The 19,866-nt window shown below is 41.6% G+C and overlaps 1 protein-coding gene across 2 annotated transcripts in view; it reads right to left on the bottom strand.

Annotated features, from left to right (window-relative positions):
- Positions 1-19,866, bottom strand: part of Adipor2 (adiponectin receptor 2) — a 52,009-nt gene that overhangs the window by 21,729 nt on the left and 10,414 nt on the right. For both annotated transcript variants that reach the window (XM_052720206.1, XM_052720207.1), the window contains exon 2: positions 4,698-4,956. In XM_052720206.1, the coding sequence (XP_052576166.1) occupies positions 4,698-4,868 (171 nt within the window). In that variant the 5' untranslated portion in view covers positions 4,869-4,956. The remainder of the gene's footprint in view (positions 1-4,697; positions 4,957-19,866) is intronic.

Here is a 19,866-nt window from a genome sequence, read left to right on the forward strand (position 1 = left end):
AGCTCCTAACCCTGACTTCTTGTCCTGCTTTCCTTTCCAGGGGACTGTAAAGTATCTGGCCTTTTCCTGAAAGATAGGAGAACATGATGGTGGCATTGACAAATGCAGTAATCCCTGTGCTGCACACAGCATCAGGGGACCCATCTGGCTACTACATTGGGCGGACACTATGGTTTGGCCTCATCTGCCTATACAGCTTAGTGATATATGTAGTCCAGGTGCCCTGGCACAAAATCCGTGAAGAGTTCAACTGCCATGGAAATAGCACCTACCCTTGTCTGGTGGAGTGTTATGAACAACTGTTTAGCATTCCTATCACAGGAATGTGGTACTACTTCTACTTCATCTTCATAGCCCTCTTCTTCCTCATGGAATTCTTCATAGCTCAGATTCGGCATAAGCACATCAAGATAAAGATTAAGTCCACAGGGCAGGAATCAGAGAACATAGTGGAAATGGAGACGGGCTCCATGGAGGCAATCAGGAAGCAGAGCTCCTCCCAGGTACTCTTCCTGAACTTCCACCAGGAGAAGAAGCTCTTATATTTGTATCTGTTCCACTCCCTCCTGCAGATCAGCATCCAGACTGTGTTTTTATGTCTGCTCACAAACAAACACCTGCCCATAGTGAGTCAAGGCAAGACCCGCTGCAGCACCAATAGCTGCTCTACCCTTCACTGCCTGATCAGAAAAACCGCTGAGAAGAGGGTCACCATCTATGGCCTCATCACCTTGTCCATCATTATCATCACCCTCGGGGCAGGCTACTTCCTCTACAGCATCCATCATTACCTACTGGAAGTTCAGTCAGCTTCCAAGATTCAAATTTACTGACGTTTCTAAGAGATAGCACACTTCCGGAAGTCCTTTCTCCTTCACACCAGGAACTTTATGTTCTAAACTTTGTTGTTTCAGGAAGAGCCTCTTCCTTCTGACCTTCTTTGGGTTTTGATTTTAAGAAATAAACATTTGTCAAGCATGGTGGCATACATCTTTAATCACAGCATGGGGGGGGGGGGGTGCCGCCAGACAATGGTGGAGTTCAAGGTCAGTCTAGTGTACATGGTGAGTTCCAAGCCAGCTGGGGCTACTTAGTAAGATCCTGTCTTAAAAATAAAACATCAATAAGATATGATTAAAAAAACATTCACCATTCGTTTTTATCTCTAGTGTTAGGCTGGGGTCATGTGACCCTAAGAGGCAAGAGCATAGCCTCACAATGACCATCAGGCCATGGTGCACACCAGCTCATTTCCTCGACAGGGTCGCCTGTGACGCGGCTTCAGCTCCTTTTCCTGAAGCACTGAAGAGAAGTAGCTGTGAAGACTACCTGCAGGCAGCAAGGAAGCTACTTTAAACCTGGGTCTGTCACCTCTCAGACCTTCACTCCACAGGAGCCTTCAGATGTCAGCTGCTCAGTGGGGTCAACTCTTCCTGTGGTAAAGCTCAACTGTAGCTGAAAGCGGAACTGATTTTCGCTTTCTGAGCAGGCCTCATGGAAGACAGGAATAAGGTCAACCAACAGGGTACTGTGCCAAGGTGTGGTCACACGCGCCTCAGGCCGAGGTCCCGGCGCCTTCCTCTCCAGTCTGAGATGAAGAATCTGGATGCCAGCTCCTACTAAGATGTCCATAACCCAAGGGTGATTCTCTAGGAATCACCATCCAGGTGAGAAGTGGACAGGGCAGGCAGGACAAGACCTCCACTCATCCCTCATCCGTAAGCAATGAAACAGAGGGTGTCAAGCTCCACTAACAGACAAAGGCTGGCTCCATGGGGTGACCACCCACCTTCATTACCCAAATGGACAGGGCTGGGGTGGGGACCAGGTGCCAGGAGAGACCACGTGTGGAGAGCGGGGTAAAGAGCAGGAACAAGGAGGTGGTCCATGGGAGCCACTTGGGAACGAGGTGATGTGGAAAGCCAGGAGTATGCAACCCTGCCAGCTCCTCCCACAGCTTGAGGAAGGGTGTGTTAGAGCACACAATTAGCGTGCTGCCCTATGGCTGCTTTCCCACAATGCTGTACCACTCAGTCAGTGTGGGCCACTCCTCACACTAATCTCAGAAAGCAAACACGGGGGGGGGGGGGGGGGGGGGTCAGTGAACAGCAGGAAAGGAGGCTAAGCAATGTCCCAGGATTCACAAGTTGTTCAACCCCACAATCAGCTCCGGGGAATCTTCTCAAGGGAAGAGTCATCCCTCTACTTGCCAGCCACACTAAAACAAAGGAAAAATGGGAACAAAATCTATGTAGAAATATCTGAGACAAGTGGCCAAGCAGCATAACCTAAGACGGAGTAAACTGGCATCCCAAATTACTGCCTATTTTTATTAAGAAACAAGGTGTGTGAAGGAATCACTCCTGATTTACAGAAGTGCCTTAAACAACAGAAGTATATCTAAGTGGTACAGCACTTACCTAGCATGTACAAAGCCCTGAGTCCAACCCACAACACCTTAAACCAAACCAAATCAATCAATCAAATACAAAGTAGGGTATTACTTTTTCTATTAGAATGTATTAAGCATATTTTAAAAACCCAGCTTTAATCAAGGCCCCCATATTGATTCTTCTTCTAGCAGCATGAATTGTTATTACTGTTTGTTTGGTTTTGTTCAAAAACAAAACAAAACATTTTTTTCATTTATTGTCTTGTGTGTGCATGTGCCTCACAAACCAAAAATAGATTTAATTTAAAAATAATAATTTAAATATAACATATATATAAAACTAGTTTATCAAATCATATGTACGAGTTTAGTCTTTTTGAGACAAGGTCTCACTATGTATTCCTGGCTGGCCTAGAACAACTCTGCAGACCAGGCTAGTCTAGAACTCAGGAGAATTGCCTGCCTCTGCCTCCTGAGTGCTGGTATTAAAGGTGTGCTCCACCACACCAGGCTTAACTCTGGTTTTAATTTAGTTTAAATGTGTACTGCTACATACACGCACCTCAATAAGGTTTTTCTATGTTGCTGTTTTAATATTTTTTTTGTTTTGCACTTTGGATGGGGGTCTCACTATATAGCCCTGGATGGACCTCATTATGTAAAATAGGCTGTAATGTTTCAAAATAGCAAGATGAAATCACTAACCACTAGGAAGCACAAGCCTGCAGTCTGAGATACAATCTCCCAGCACCACATCACTAAATGAACATAAAGGTCCACAGTCCACATCAACACGTCTGTAACACTGTCTGATGCTGCTCACACTTCTGCTACCATGATGAACTGCTTAAGTCTTTCCTTTTTCTCTGAGAATAAAATAAAATTTAAATAAAACATTAAAATCTACCTTCTGTCCTCAGGATTCTATTGACCCCAAGATATGCACTGGAGATGAACAATTTGAGAAGTTCCACAGAACTTCTCCAAAATATCACTGACAATGTTACAACTCAAACATGGCCGGTTCTGGGGCTGGAGAGATGGATGCCTCAGATGTACTCAGTTAAGAGCACTTGCTGTTCTTTCAAAGGACCTGGATTCAGATCCTAGCACCCACATGAAGTCTTCAAACAGTCTGGTAGCTCCAGTCTCAGTGTCCAATCCCTTCTTCTGGCCTCCAAAGCTATCAGACACACAATGTATTCAAATATATGCAGGTAAAACACTCATAAGCACCAAAAAAAAAATTAATTAATCTTTAAAAACAAACATTTATTCTCTCTTAAATAAGACAAAACAGAATGACTATGATTTTAAGTGCCAGCAGAAAGGTGCAACTATGAAATCAAATAATATCTGAGCTTAATAAGAAACCAAGTTTTGCCAGGCATGATGGCTCATGCCTTTAATCCCAGCACTTGGGAGACAGAGGTAGGCAGACATCTGTGAGTTCAAGGCCAGCCTAATCTACAGAGCAAGTTCCAGGATAGCCAGGGCTGTTATACAGAGAAACCTGTCTCAGTAATAAAACATAAACAAAAAAGAAACCAAATTTGTTTGGACTGGACAGATGACTCAACGGTTACAAGAACTTGCTGCAACAACCATGAAGACCAAAGTTTGGGTCCAAGTATCCAAGTAATAAGCCAGGAATCCTGCCCGTAAAGCTGGCAACTCCAGGTCTGAAAGACCTCAAGCCCTCCTCTGGTCTCTATACACACTGGTGTATGCATGTGGTCATGCGCGCATACAGAGATAAACAAATGTAATTACAAATGTAATTTTTTTTTTAAATTTTGGAGGCTGGAGAAACAGCTCAGTAGTTAAGAACATTTGTAGCCAGGTGGTAGTGGCACACGCCTTTAATCCCAGTACTCAGGAGGCAGAGGCAGGCAGGTCTCCGTGAGTTCAAGGTCAGCCTGGTCTACAGAGAGTTCCAGGACAGTCAGGGATATACAGAGAAACCCTGTCTTGACAAACCAAAACAAAAAGCACTGTTGCTCTTGCAGAGGACCTGGGTTCAAGTTTCAGCACCCACATGGAGACACACAACCATATGTCTCTCCAGTTCTAGGGAATCTGGCACCTAGAATCTTCTGGCCTTTAGAGGCACAAGACACACACTTGGTCCTGACATATGCAGGCAAAACACCAATACAGAAAATTTAAAAAATACTTTGACTAAGTCAACATCTCCACCTTTCCTCTAGAGAAATCACACATTACACATTACACATATGTATTCTTTTGAAACATCACCCCTCATCTCCATGTTTGTCTGCAACCCTCCACACTTTCAACTTACAGTTTTATAATAGGAAGAACCAACAGATGTCTCTAAAATGGGCTCCAAACCTCCTTGGTGGCTGTCATTATTATCTCCCCTTGTATCATCAAGTTGGTGCCCTTTTCTGAGCCTTATATCTGGCTCTGGAGTCCTGGTGCACCCCAATCGGTGTTCTGCTGGCTCGTTCATGGGATACCAAAGCCTTTCTTACAAAGTGATCTTTCTTTCTGTCCCTTCTTCTTGGGAGAATGGATTTTTAAGGGCTAGTGAGTTGACCCTAAGGAAAGAAAAGTCAGACTCATGAGTGCTGGAAAAAAACACATGAGCTACATTATTATACTCTAAAGAACAGAAAATTCCATCACAAAAGAGGAATATTCTTAAAAATTTATACCCACTGTTAATAAAGACTGTCAAAATTTATCAATCAACCAAAAGACAACATGAGTAATATTTTCATTTACGTTAATTGTAAAATATGTGGTTATATGAATTAATGCACATACAATAATTACTAGAAAGTATTCAAAACCATGCTCCTGGCATAGAAACACATAAAGAAGAGCTAACGGTTTAGCAAAAAGACTTACATTTTACTATGCTCTGCCTATGTCTTTTTTAACCCTATCATTTTGTTTTCAGTTAAAAGCATGTCTTAACTGAAGCTGGGCACGGTTGTGTATGCCTTTAATCCTAGCACTCAGAAGACAGAGGCAGGGGAATCTCTGTGAGCTTGAGAGCCAAGTCTAAAAAGCAAGTTCCAGGCCAGCCAGGGTTACATAGAAAGACCCCCGTCTCAAAAATAAAAAAAAAAAAACCTAAATGTAAAAAGAATACATGTAAGCTTACATACTATACCATGTTTTACATATGCAATTTCATTTAAATAATACCAGGGTTTCATTTTATTAAATTTCATTAAATAATGACCAGAATTATTTTTATTTTACAAGTGAGAAATCCAAAACTCCCCATACATATTTTATAAAACAGAACAAAATCTCTAAATTCACACAATATGTATTACCAGCAACATTTTATATTCAACATGCTTACTATCTGACATTTTTAATTGCTCTAGTCTCTAGACTACCATGAAAAGCAAGAAACCTGGGACCAGAACATATCTCTTTTATACCCACAACCCCAGGAGATGTACGCATATAAAAATCTAACAAATGGTTGAAAGGTATTCAATGGTCTTGAGTGGTAAAAGCTTTCATAAATCATCTTTCTCCTAACTAGTCTGTGATAATTTTATTCCCTAAAAGTTCTAGTCTTTCAAGTTCTTCTCATCTAACTCTCATTCTGAGCACACAAATGTACTTTAGACAATCAGCTGAATGATAAAACAGACTACCATAGTTAATCTACCTAGAAGGAGAAGATTCAGGGACGTACGATGCACTGCAGAGCTGAGACACACCCTTCTCACTGGGGAAGGGAAGAGAGGAACAAAGAAGGCCGAGATACCATCAAGACAAGACAAGGCTGTAGTGCGTGCCAGCTGCATAAGCCTAAGTTACTGCTCATGGAGACACACCAACTAAGAACCAGCCAAAGAAGCAGTCTCTGTGATGACCCAAGTTTACTGCAGAATTTCTCTAGTCACATTCAATTTATGAAGCAGGAAGCACAAGGAGCTGGAAAAATGGCTCAGTGGTTAGGAGCTCTCACAGGAACCAGGTTCAGTTCCCAGAACCTACATGGTGGTCCACAACAATCTATGCCAGTTCCACGGGATCTGATGCCCTCTTGTGGCACCACAGGTACCACATGCACATGGTGCACATACATACATGTGGACAAAATATTCATAACTTGTTTTTAAAAAAACAACAAAGACTGTACACAGCTCAGTGATAAAGCACTTGCCTGATGTGCCCAGGCCCTGAGTGTAATTTGTACACATGCGCGCGCACGCGCACACGCGCGCGCGCGCACACACACACACACACACACACACACAAGTTTTTATCTATCACCAAACTTGAGAATCTATCAACCACATAAGGACAACAGCAAATTAATAATAAATGACCACTTTTTAAGGGAAACAATGCTAACAGTTCATATTTAGTTAATTAAGCTATAATTCCAGCTACTGGGAAGAAGGTAAGGGCATGAGGGTGGAAGGTTAGAGGCCTACCTAAACAACTTGGCAAGACTCTGTATCAAAATAAAAAGTTTTTAAAACTTTTTAAAAAAAGAGGTCTGATGCATCATAATGGTAGAGCTTGAATATCATGTTCAAGGCACTAAATTCAGTCCCCAGTAGCAAAGCGGGAAGGAGAGGCTTACAGTTTACAAAGCTATCTCCGACCAACCACAGCTAACATTTACTGAGAACAAATGGTTAAATTCTGTATTGAATAACTCATATGCAGTCGTCTCACACAACTCCAGTTTACTAACCCCCACTCAGGAGACAGAGAAACTGAAGACCAAGGACTACTTAGTAAGGTGCCTGGGCACAAAGAACAAAAACTGGCTTTTGAGCCTTAAAGTCGGCTGGTTTATATCACAAATAATTTACATAACCAAGATCTTCATTGTCGGCCACACTCAGGCTTATGGGAGCCTGAGGAAGGAGGATCACAAGTTAGAGGGTAGCATGACTGTACAGTAAGCTCCAGGCCAGCCTTGCTACAAAATCTTCATTCTCAAACCAAACCAAGCAGAATAAAGATTTCTCAAAGTATCCTTGAATAGGGGTATAGTAGCTCATAATCCAGTACTCAGGAGGCTGAGGCAAGAGATAGCTCTCTAGCCAGGCACGGTGGAACCTGCCTTTAATCACAGCACCTAGGAGGCAGAGGCAGGGGGATCTGTATGAGTTTGAGGCCAGCACTGTCTACATAAGAGAGTTCCAAGACAGCTAGGACTACATAGGGGGAGAGACACTGTCTCAAAAAACAGAGAGAGTGAAAGAGAATGAGAGAGAGAGAGAGAATGAGAGAGAGAGAGAGAGAGAGAGAGAGAGAGAGAGAGAGAGAGAGAGAGAGAGAGAGAGCGCAAGCTTAAGTTAGCTAGCTCTGTAGGAAGTAAGAGGAAAGTGGCCATGATGAAAAGTACAAGCTGCTCACATGGAGGGCTTATGGCTGGGTATGAGATAACCAAGCTAGACAGACGGGAAGAGGAACAGGGCTCTGAGTTAGTGACCACAGCTAGCTGGCCTGTGCAAAGTCCTTGAGAAACCTACCTAAGGTACGACTATCCTTTCATATATTCTTTCTTTTCACACAGCTAACTTTAGGGAACAGATTTGATTATAAGAAACAATGATCAGCTCCCACCTAAGAGACCCTACAGACAAGGAGCTAAAATATGAGTAGCCAAGAAAGACTACAGCTACATCTTGGTGGCTGGGATACAGTTAACTCTCTGCCACAGTACAGGTACAAGCTGACCATGAACATGTGAGAACACAGAGAGCTTGATAAAGGCAGCTGGGGGAAGTAACAATGATCAAGTGACCAACAGTCAAGGTCAAGCTAGGGCGAGCCAGAGATGGACAGGGGGTTTCGATCACTTCTAACCTGATGGGCAGTGCATGAACAGTGGCATGGTTATTTCCTTGGTTGGGCCAGGGGTACCAATGCGGGGGCCCTCCATTGGCTCAGCCCAAGATAGCTCGAAAAATTCAGCAATTTCAATAGCGATGACCTCAGCCTTTGTCCATTCTCTCTAGAAAACTCTAAGCAAAGGAAATTGAAAAGCTTTTTCTCTTCTCAGAACATCCTCCCACTCTCACAAGTTTCATTTTTCTGCTTTTTTCTTTTTCTTTTTTCTTTTTTTGTGATTTTACAAGACAGAGTTTCTTTGTGTAGCCCTAGCTGTCCTAGAAAGGTGTGCAGATCAGGCTGGCCTTGAACTCAAGAGATCTGCCTGCCTCTGTCTTCTGAGTGCTGGGATTAAAAGTTTGCACCACCACAGCCCAGCTGCAGTAATTTTTAATAAAACTTGAACTCTGATTTGCATACTCCCATAAGAATCCATGTCTTTAACATTCATTGGTGTGAGACAAGAACACCTGGAACCATTTTTCCCAGGTCCATCTTGGACTGCGTGAGAACCCAGCATCTTAGGTCCTTGGATCAGGATAGGAGACTGCCACACAGAAGCCTTATAAAATATGTAAATATGAGCCAGCCAGATGTCTCAACAGAAAAAGGCACTTTCTGCCAAGCCTAAGACCTGAGTTCAATCCCTGTAAATATGAGCCAGCCAGATGTCTCAACAGAAAAAGGCACTTTCTGCCAAGCCTAAGACCTGAGTTCAATCCCTGGGACCTATGTGGTGGGAGAGAACCAACTCTGTAAGTTGTCCTCTGACTTGTACATGTGTACTGTGGCACCTCCACCCTGTACACACACAATATATATAAATCTAGTATTTTTTAACGTGCACATATTTAGAGTAATAGAAGCCAAGTCTCCCACAGCAGAAAAAGGTTATTAATAATATGGGAGAAAAATAAAATAAAACCTAGAATGAATCCTATGCTGAACTAGAACTGAAGATATCAGTGTGAATTCACTTTTTCAATATATTGAGATATATTTACTTTTCATTACATTTACTTACTTATGGGAGAGAGGGAGTCATGGAACAATATGCAAGAATTGGTTCTCTCCTACCATGTGGGTTCCTGGTATCAAACTCAAATTGTCAAGTTTGGCAGTGTTCTAATGTTGTGGTAACAACCACTGAACAAAAACAACTTAGGAAAGGAAATGACTTATTTAACCTTACACTTCCAGGTCACAGTCCATCTTTGGTGAAAGTCAAGCAGGAACTAAAGGAAGGAATATGGAGGCAAGAACCATGAAGGAATGAGCTTACTGGCTTGCTTTCTCTGGCTCCTGCTCTGCCAGCTTTATTACACAACCCAGGACCACCTGCCCAGGGGTGGCATTGTAGGCTGGGCCCTCCTACATCAATCAATAATTAAGGAAATGTCCACAGATGTGCCCACAGGCCAATCTGGTCGTCTAGGCAATTCCTCAACTGAGGTTCCCAAGTGATTCTAGGTTTTACGATGACAACTGAAGCTAACTATGACAGGCAGTAGGCATCTCTACCCACTGGTCCACCTCTAAGGCCCGGTCTGAAATCTTTAAGTGTAAAGATTACAATGAAGACAGAAACTGTCCCCAGACTGAAGGAAGTAAAAGAGGCATACAACCTATGACTTTGAATTGAATCTTTTACTTTTTAAGAACATTAGTGCAAAAAAAAAACCAAAAACTAAATTTAACAGTAACTTTCTGTGTGTAGTGTGGTTATAGGAGATCAGGTTATATGAGACATCAGACTGGCAATTTATTCTTTATTTGTAAATGGCTACAGAAGAAAAAAACTTGTTCACTTACAACTATTCTCTCAATTTGAGATTGTTTCCATTTGGGTTAGAGGGCGGTGGGCAAGACAAGGTCTCTTGTAGCTTAGACGGGCCTTGAGCTTGCTATGTAACTAAGAATAACCTTGAATCTCTGCTCCTCTGTCTCCATCTACAAAATCCTGGGATTACAGGTCAGTGGCATCATACCCAGCTTCCATTTTTTAACCACTAAAAATTGTTTAAAAGTATGGCTTTAAAAAAAAAATCCTTTCAGCCTGGCGGTGGTGGTGCACGCCTTTAATCCCAGCACTCAGGAGGCAGAGGCAGGCGGATCTCTGTGAGTTCGAGGCCCGCCTGGGCTACAGGGTGAGTTCCAGGAAAGGCGCAAAGCTACACAGAGAAACCCTGTCTCGGGGGAAAAAAAAATCCTTTCAAGCCAGGTGGTGGTGGCATATTCCTTTAATCCCAGCAGGCAGAGGCAGGCAGATCTCTGTGAGTTCCAGGCCAGCCTGGTCAACAAAGTGAGTTCCCAGACAGCCAGAACTGTTACATGGAGAAATCCTGTCTCAAAAAACCAAAAAAACTCATTCAAGGCCGAAAAAAAAAATTACAAATTACATGGGTATAATCTTGATAAGAAATATGTAAAACAAATGTAGACAAACTACAAAGTTTTTTATGAAAATATAGTCAAGTTATAATAGAGAAATAAAATATATCTCAAAGTACTTCCCAAAATAATTTGTGGGGATTAACACAACCAAAATTCTACAGTCCCAAGGCTCCTTCCCAAAGATAATATAAACAGAAAAACATGCTGAAACAAAGGCAAGCCTCTGGTGGAGCTGCCTGAAGCTGAACAGGGAGTCTGAAAGATCCTGCCTTCAGCGATGAAGCTGCCCAAGAGTCCCCCAATGTTTCTGTAAGTGACTCCAATGAACTCACTGGTTCACCAAGCGGGACTTGAGTCAGTACCCTACCTGAGGTGAGCAGACTTTGTTCATGGCTTACGGAGGGGGGGGGGGGGGCACACACCACCTTCCTAAAGAATTATTAATTTTCAATCAAGTAAGTTTTATTATATTCACTACCCTACATAAGCTAAAGTAGAAAGGCCTATCAATGTTTTAAGTGTTTCAACAACTGTTAAGAAAAACACATGTAGCCAGGCATGGTGGTGCACACCTTTAATCCCAGCAGAGCCAGGCAGATCCCTGAGTTCTAGGACATCCTGGTCTACATATCAAGTCCTATGCAAGCCAAGACTACACAGTGACAAAGTTCAACATGCCTTCATGATAAAAGTCCTTAAGACATTGGGAACAGATGGAGGATACTTCCAAATAACAAGGTGATTTACAACAAACTTATGCCAACATTAAATGGAGACAAACTGAGAGCATTTCCTCTAAAATCAAGAATGAGATGAATATGCCCACTCTCCCTTCTCTTATTTGCTATAATGTTCAAAGACTTAGCCATACCAATTAGACAAGAGAAAAACATACATAGAAAGGATAAAAAATAGAAAAAGAAAAAACATCAAACTACCCATTTGTAGATGACATAATTATTTACTTTTCAAAAAGATCTATAGGATATACTAGAAAACTCTTAGACCTAATTAATATACACAGTAAATTTGCAGAATACAAAAATCAGCCTTTACCCAGGCTGACAAGATGGTTCAGCAGGTAAAGGCATCTGCTGCTAAGACTAATAACCAGAGTTCAAATTTAGGACCCACATGGTAGAAAGAGTCAATTCTTGCAAGTTCTCCTTTGACCTTCCTACATGCTGTAGATAAATGTTAAACACACTAAATAAATGTTAATTTAAAAAAAAAAGCTGAGCATGGTGGCACATGCCTTTAATCCCAGCACTAGGGAGGCAGAGGCAAGTGGATCTGTGAGTTTGAGGCCAGCTTGGTCTACAGAGTGAGTTCCAGGATAACTAGGGCTGCACACAGAGAAACCGTGTCTCAAAAAAGCAACAAATAAACAAACAACAACAACAAAAAAACAGTGGCCCTCATATATATCAATAATATACACTCAAAGAAAGAAATTAAGTAAAATAACCCATTTACAGTCACTCAAAAAATAAAAAAAGTATCTGGGAATACACCTAATTAAAGAATACAAAGGCCTCTATCTACAGTGAAAACTTTGTGGTATCAAAAAAAGGAAAACAGGGCTGGAGAGATGGCTCAGAGGTTAAGAGCACCGACTGCACTTCCAGAGGTCCTGAGTTCAATTCCCAGCACCCACATGGTGGTTCATAACTGTCTGTAATGAGATCTGGCGCCCTCTTCTGTATACATAATAAATAAATAAATCTTAAAAAAAAAAAAAAAAAAAAAAAAAAAGGAAAACAAGCCGGGTGGTGGTGTCGCACGCCTTTAATCACAGCACTAGGGAGACAGAGATAGGTGAAATCTAGGTGAGTTCGAGGTCAGCCTAGGCTACAGAGTGAGTTCCAGGACAGGCACCAAAACTACACAGAGAAACCCTGTCTCAAAGAAAAAAGGGGGGGGGGGATCGATAAAAAGATACTAGATGACAGAGAGATCTTTATCACTCCTGGATCAGCAGAATCAATACTATGAAGATAGCTACATTGCCAAAATTAATAAATAGATTTAATGTGATAGCGATCAAAATCCCAATGTCATGTTTACAGACGTAGAAAAACAATCCAAAAAGTGACTGGAACCACAAACAGCCAAAGCAATCCTTTTAAAGAGTAAGAACACAGTGGGACCTCAAAGTATACTACAAAGCTATACTGATAAAAACAGCATGTTACTGGCATTAAGAACAAACAAGTAGACCAATGCCAACAACAAGTTGACAAAGCTATACCTAATTTTTTACAAAGAAGGCAAAAACATGTATTAGGAAAAAGCTTACTCAACAAATGGTGCTAGCTAGCAAAAGTAGATATCCACCTGCAGAAGAATGACACTAGATTACTATCTTTCACATCGTACAAAAATCAGTTCAAGGCCTTAACTTGAAATGTGAAACATTGAAAGTTCTAGATGAAAACATAAAGAATATTTTTCAAGACATTTGGGTAGGAAAGAATTTTCTGAAAAGAACATTAATAAACAGCACAGTATTAAGCCCCAGTGCCAACAGGGGGGAGCTGCATTAAATTTAAAAATTGACGCACAGCAAAGGAAACTATCAGCAGAGCACACAGACAGCCCACAGAATGGAAGACAATCTGTACTTGCTATGCTTCACACAAGGGGCTAATGTCCAGAGTTTACAACTTAAATACCAAGGAAACAAAACTGTCAATCAATAAATAGGCTGAGAAACTGAATGGATAGTTTAAAAAAAACAAAGAAACACAAATGGCCCTTACTACTTTTGAAAAGTGTTCTAATATCTGCTGTGGGATGTTCTGTATGGCAAATGTGTTGCTGATTAGTCAATAAATAAAACACTGATTGGCCATTGGCTAGGCAGGAAGTATAGGCGGGACAAGGAGGAGAATAAAGCTGGGAAGTGGAAGGCTGAGTCAGAGAGACACTGCCAGCCGCCATGATGACAAATAGCATGTGAAGATGCCGGTAAGCCACGAGCCAAGTGGCAAGGTATAGATTTATAGAAATGGATTAATTTAAGCTGTAAGAACAGTTATCAAGAAGTCTGCCATGGCCATACAGTTTGTAAGCAATATAAGTCTCTGTGTTTACTTGGTCGGGTCTGAGCGGCTATGGGACTGGCAGGTGAGAGAGATTTGCCCTGACTGTGGGCCAGGCAGGAAAACTCAAGCTACAAATATCCCTAGCCATCAAGGAAATGCAAATTAAAACTACACTGAGATGCCACCTCAGCACAAACAGAATGGCTGTCATCAAGAGATCTGACAGCACACTTAGGAGAAGATGTAGAGAAAGAACCCTTACTGGCTGCTTGTCGGAGTGCAAATTAATACAGCTGTGAACTAGCTTGGAGGTGTCTCAAAAAGATTAAAACATCAACTCCTATATGACCCAACTACTTCCCTCCTGGGCATATACTCAGAGAACTCCATCCAACTGTGAGATATTTGCACTCCCATATTTACTGCTACTCTAGTCACCACAGCAAGGAAACGGAACCACCCTTGTTGTCCATCGATCTGGTACCTATACAATGTAGATTACTACTCAACCCTAAAGGAAAAAGTAAACCAAGACTGCAGGGATGGCTCAGCAGTTAACTGCTGTTCCTCCAGAGGACCCAAGCAAGTTCAAATTTAAGTTCCCAGCACCTACACCAAGCACTGGCAGCCACCTCTAACTCCAGCTCCAGGGAATCTGATGCTCTCTTCTAAACTCCAGGAACCTGGGTAAACACATGAATGTACCCACAAAGAGACACACATATACACGTAATTAAAAATAAAATAAATATTGGGCTGGAAATACAGCTCAGTAGTAGTGCTTGCCTAAAATAACCTCATCTATTTTATGTGTGGGCCCTAAATTCAATTCCCAGCACTGCAAATAAACAATCTTTTAAAAACTGAAATTACAAACTCTTCAGAAAAATGGACATAGAATGTATAATGTTAAGCAATGTCACCCAATCTCAGAAAAGGGGGATAGGGGGACACTCTCTGTCATAGGTGCATCCTAACCTGTATTATATACAAGTATAAATATAAACAAATGTGTGTGGGGGTAGAGTATAACATATAAGAGAGAAAGAAAGGGTAATATTACTCTTAGATGATAAGGAAGGAAAGAATGCAGGGAAATGCACATGAGTAGTCGAAAAGGATAAAAAACTAAATACTTTTCTAGTTTTGGATTTGGAGGGTAGAGGGTTAGAGAAGATTTAAGAGAATAAAAAATGTACACTGAAAGGGTAAAATCCAAAGCAAAGCTCCATGACTTCAGAACAGCTACTCTAACTCTACAGAAGGTAACCTAAATGGATAGACACTAGATCTAGACAAGTGCTTATCTGAGTGTTTTTTATTTGTAAGTTCTTTACAATAAGGTGATTTGAAAAAAGAAAAGGCTAGAGATACAGCTCCGTGGTTAAAGTATTGACTGCTCTTCTAGAAGACCGGGGTTGGATTCCCAGGACCCACATGATGACTCACAACCATTCCCAATGCCAGTTCCAAGGAGATACAAAACCCTTTTCCTGTCTCCTCAAGCAGTGCACACATATGCAAGCACATATGTACACAGACATACATGCAGGCAAAACACCTATACACATAAAATAAAAATACATAAATCTCAAAAGAAAAAGTTTAATCCTTTAAAAAAAAAAAAAGGAGGTGGTGGCTAGACATGGTAGCATATTTCTTTTATTTGTTTGTTCGTTTTTTCCGCCCTGGCTATCCTTTTTTTTTTTTTTTTCTTTTCGAAACAGGGTTTCTTTGTGTAGCTTTTAGAACCTATCCTGGAACTCACTCTGTAGACCAGGCTGGCCTTGAACTCACAGAGATCCACCTGCCTCTGCCTCCCAACTGCTAGATAGAATTAAAGGCATGTTCCAGCACAGCAGGCTGATCTCTGTGAGTTCCAGGCCAGCCTGGTCTACATAGCAAGTTCCAGGCCAACCTTGCAATATAGTGAGACCTTGTAACAAAATCAGGAAAAAAAAAAAAAAGATGGGGGGGGGGGGGAGAGACACGACATTTAGGTTAACCTTCAGGTTACCAAAACTTATCAAAATGAAATGTCCTAATCTTAGAAGGTTCTAGAGAATCAAATTTTACTATAGTTTCCCTATTTACATTCTACCTACTTGAAAAAAATGAATTCCTACTTAGAATGGAAGACCTTGAAAACAAAAGCAAACAAAACTAGTACAGTAATTGACAAGAAAGGTTTCTTCTCAACACCAAAACTTAACTCTATCTTAGAGATTAAGTACCTAAGTGAAGGGGAAATGAGAGACACAAAAATTGTAAAGAGAGCTGGGCAGTGGTGGCACACGCCTTTAATCCCAGCAGAGGCAGAGTTTGAGGCCAGCTTGGTCTACAGAGGGAGTTCAGGACAGCCAGGACTATTCACAGAAACCTGTCTTGAAAAATCAAAAAACAAAATAAAAAATTGTAAAAAGAAAGACAAATTTTCAGGTTTACATTTACTAATAAAACTTCTAATAGTCAGGACTGGGGAGAGTTGTTAAGAGCACTTACTGCTCTAGCTGGGACCAAGCGTCCCTAACTATCTGTAACTCCAGGTTCAGTGGTGCCTTCTTCCGGCCTCTGCAGACACTACACTTACACAGGAAACTAAGTATTAAAAAAAAGTCATGATAATCTGCTGTGGGATGGTCTGTATGTCAAATTGCTCTGATTGGTCAATAAATAAAACACTGATTGGCCAGTGGCCAGACAGGAAGTATAGGCGGGACTAACAGAGAGGAGAATTGAGAGAACAGGAAGGTGAGAGGAGACCTTGCCAGCCACTGCCATGACAAGCAGCACGTGAAGACGCCGGTAAGCCACGAGCCACGTGGCAAGGTATAGATTTATAGAAATGGGTTAATTTAAGATGTAAGAACTAGATAGCTAGAAGCCTGAGCCATTAGGCCAAACAGTTTAAATAATATAAGCGTCTGTGTGTTTATTTTATAAGTGGGCTGTCGGACTGCCAGGGCTTGGTGGGACCTGGAGAGAAGTTCTCCAGCTACAATAATCAAGTTAGAAAATTCATACTGTTGATGAGAACGTAAAATGTATATATGGATAGCACAAAAGAGCAGAAACAACCAGAGAAGGGGAGAGAAGAGAAAACCGTATTAGAAGAGTGCGGGCTGGAGACAGTTCAGTGGTTAACAGCACATAGTGATCTTGCAAAGGACACAAATCTGATTGTCAGCTCCATGTCCAGCAGCTCACAGCCAACCCTCTGTGACTCCAGCTTAGGGTAAGGGGGATGGGGCACCTCTGGCCTCTGAAGGCACCTGCACTCATATGCACAGAACCCACACAAAAAAATTGCATATTCCTAATTTAAAAGAACAAAAATGAATTTTTAAAAAAGAAAATGAGTGCTGGAGCTAGAGAGATGGCTCAGCAGTAAGAGCATTGGCTGCTCTTCCAAAGGACCCAGGTTCAATTCCCAGCACCCACATTTTGGTTCATAATCATTTGTAACTGGTCTCCAAGAGCACCAGGCATACATATGCTACATAGACATACATGCAGGCAAACATCCATATACATAAAATAATAATAAAGATGAGTGCTATTTAAATTTCTTGAGGTTTTCTTCCATGTATGCATTTTACATATTTTCCCATATATTCCATATGTATGTATGTATGTATGTATATATGTATACACACCTCCCGTGACTCCAACACTGAGAAAGTTTTCCTCCCCAAAGCAGGACATCAACACTTCTTGATCCCTAGCTACCTGTTTGCAGCTGTCAAGCATAGTTCAGAATCAAGTGCCTCCATCAGCTCTGCCCCTACTTGATGGAAGTCCTATCTTAGGCAGTAAACACTTAGGGGAAAGAAAAACAAAAACAAAAAAACAGTCCTAAGAATTCTTGAGGCAGCTTAAGAGGCAGTGTTTCCACACCTAAGGGACACAGGCTACCCATCATCCTATGGAGCATGGAGAGTGGTTGTGGTTTTTTGTTTGTTTGTTTTCTTGCAGACCAGGTTTCTCTGTGTAGCCCTGGCTGTCCTGGAACTTACTCTGTAGACCAGGCTGGCCTTGAACTCACAGAGATCCACCTGCCTATGCCTCTTGAGTGCTGAGATTAAAGGTGTGCGCCACCACACTTGACTGGGAAGATTTTTGTCCAGGGTGAGAAGCAGAACACCACTTTCAAATAAAGGTGAAGCTGCCCAAGCCTAAAAGGAACAGAGAGCCCGGGATACAGCTCAGTGGCAGAACACTCACCTAAGCATGGACAGTCCCTAGCTTCAATCTCCAGTACCCTACCCCAACAGAGAGCACAGTCTTTGGGAATAGAATCAAGATACAGGATAACTGGATTTAAGTTTGCAGAAGATAAACAGGCAGTAAGATAGCTAGTAGGATCAGGACAAAAATTAAACACTGACCTCAAACGTGATTCCTTCAAAGAAAACAGCATTTGGATCACTCTGCATAACATTTACAATTTAGACTAGAGTACTGGTTGAAATCAATAGAGCAAGTGCACAGCAATTAGGAATTCAGCAACTTCATGTGATCCGAAAAAAAGCCCCACAAAAAGCAAACATATGGATCCCAGGGTAACTGAAGGCACATCCCAAACTATAACTTCCTGAGGAGTACCACCAAAGGCTTGTAGGGATCAGAGGACGCCCTGAGTGACTATGTATTACTTACAAGGATCCCAATGCCTCAGACCCATGGAACCGGCAAAGCCTTCCCAGGTCAGGCTTCAGGGAATGGGCAAAGCCTCCTTTTGGTCTAGTATCACCAGCATCCTGAAGTTTCCTCCTGCTAAGTGACTGTACCCCAAGACTACCCCTCTACAAAGACCTCCTACTAAGGCAAGCTACCCGCTCCTGGACTGTATATAATAAAGAGGTTCTGGGCTGTGTTGTAGCATCAGAACAAGCCCAGCCTAGTCCAGCTTTTCTGTATTCATCTGTGTGTCTGTCCTTGCTTCACTCCCTAGCTACCCCAGTCAGGTTTCCATGATCAAGTAGTGCAGGACACAGAAGAGGTAAACAGACTTTACTAAAACAAACCCGTTAATCACTAAGCAAATAAACAAGTCCCTAACAACCCTGAAAGAAGGTGCAACATGTAATCAGACCTGCCACAATGTCTTATCTAATGTCCAGTTCCCAACAAAAACTGCAAGGAATATACAATAGTAAAGTATATAGCCCTTTACTATTATAAGAATACACGTCTCTAGCGGGTACAGCAAAAAAGTGCCCTCTTGGAACCAGCAGTCCTCATCACACACCAAAGCGCCAGTACCTGAATCTTGGGCTTCCTTGCTATGAGAACTAAGAGAAAATAAAATTCTATTCTTTACCCAATCTAAAGCACTTTGTCATAGCAACACAAAACAGATTAAGAAACAAATTTAATTTCAACTGCATTATAAACACACTGCTACAAAGCTCTCCAACTCACTCACTGCTTTATGTTTCTGAAGTAACAAATTGTCTTTGAGGCTAGGAACGTAACTCAGCAGGCAGAGTACTTGCCTAACATATAGTAAGTCCAGGGCTCCATTTCTAATGCCACATAAATTGGGTGTGGTGGCATGTGTTTATAATCCCAGCACTTGGAAAGCAGAAGCAGGATCAGAAATTCAGGTCCATCCTCACCTACATAGCCTGGGCTACAAAAATGTGCCTAAAATAAATAGATGATGAATGAATGTAAATGTATGTTTCTGACACTGCATAGCATTAACGTAGATAATTATTTTATTCCTTCATCTTGTAATCCTACAAATAAAGCAGATGAATTATATAGAAACTGTTTCTTACTGCTAAACTCTAGTGACTTCCTCAATTCTGTTATACTGTTCAAATTTTCTTTGGTTCTTTTGTTCGTTTTTTCAAGACAGGGTTTCTCTGTGTAGTTCTGGTGCCTGCCCTGGAACTCACTCCGTAGACCAGGCTGGCCTTGAACTCACAGAGATCCTCCTGGCTCTGCCTCTGAGTGCTGGGATTAAAGGCATGTGCCATCGCTGCCTGGGCTCTTTGGTTCCTTTTTAATGACTATTTCTTTGTTAAAATATTCATATAGTTTATCATAATAATTTTGCATTTAATACACACCATTTTCTTTATGTAGCTCCAGGTTACCAGCCAGTGGCTCTCTTCAACACAAAGGGCTCTCCTTTGGCAATTTTTATAAAGCAGGTCTCTTGGTAAAGATCTC

The sequence above is a fragment of the Peromyscus californicus genome, unplaced genomic scaffold, assembly GCF_007827085.1.
Source record: "Peromyscus californicus insignis strain IS unplaced genomic scaffold, ASM782708v3 Scaffold_6__1_contigs__length_162567912, whole genome shotgun sequence".
NCBI lineage: Eukaryota > Metazoa > Chordata > Mammalia > Rodentia > Cricetidae > Peromyscus > Peromyscus californicus.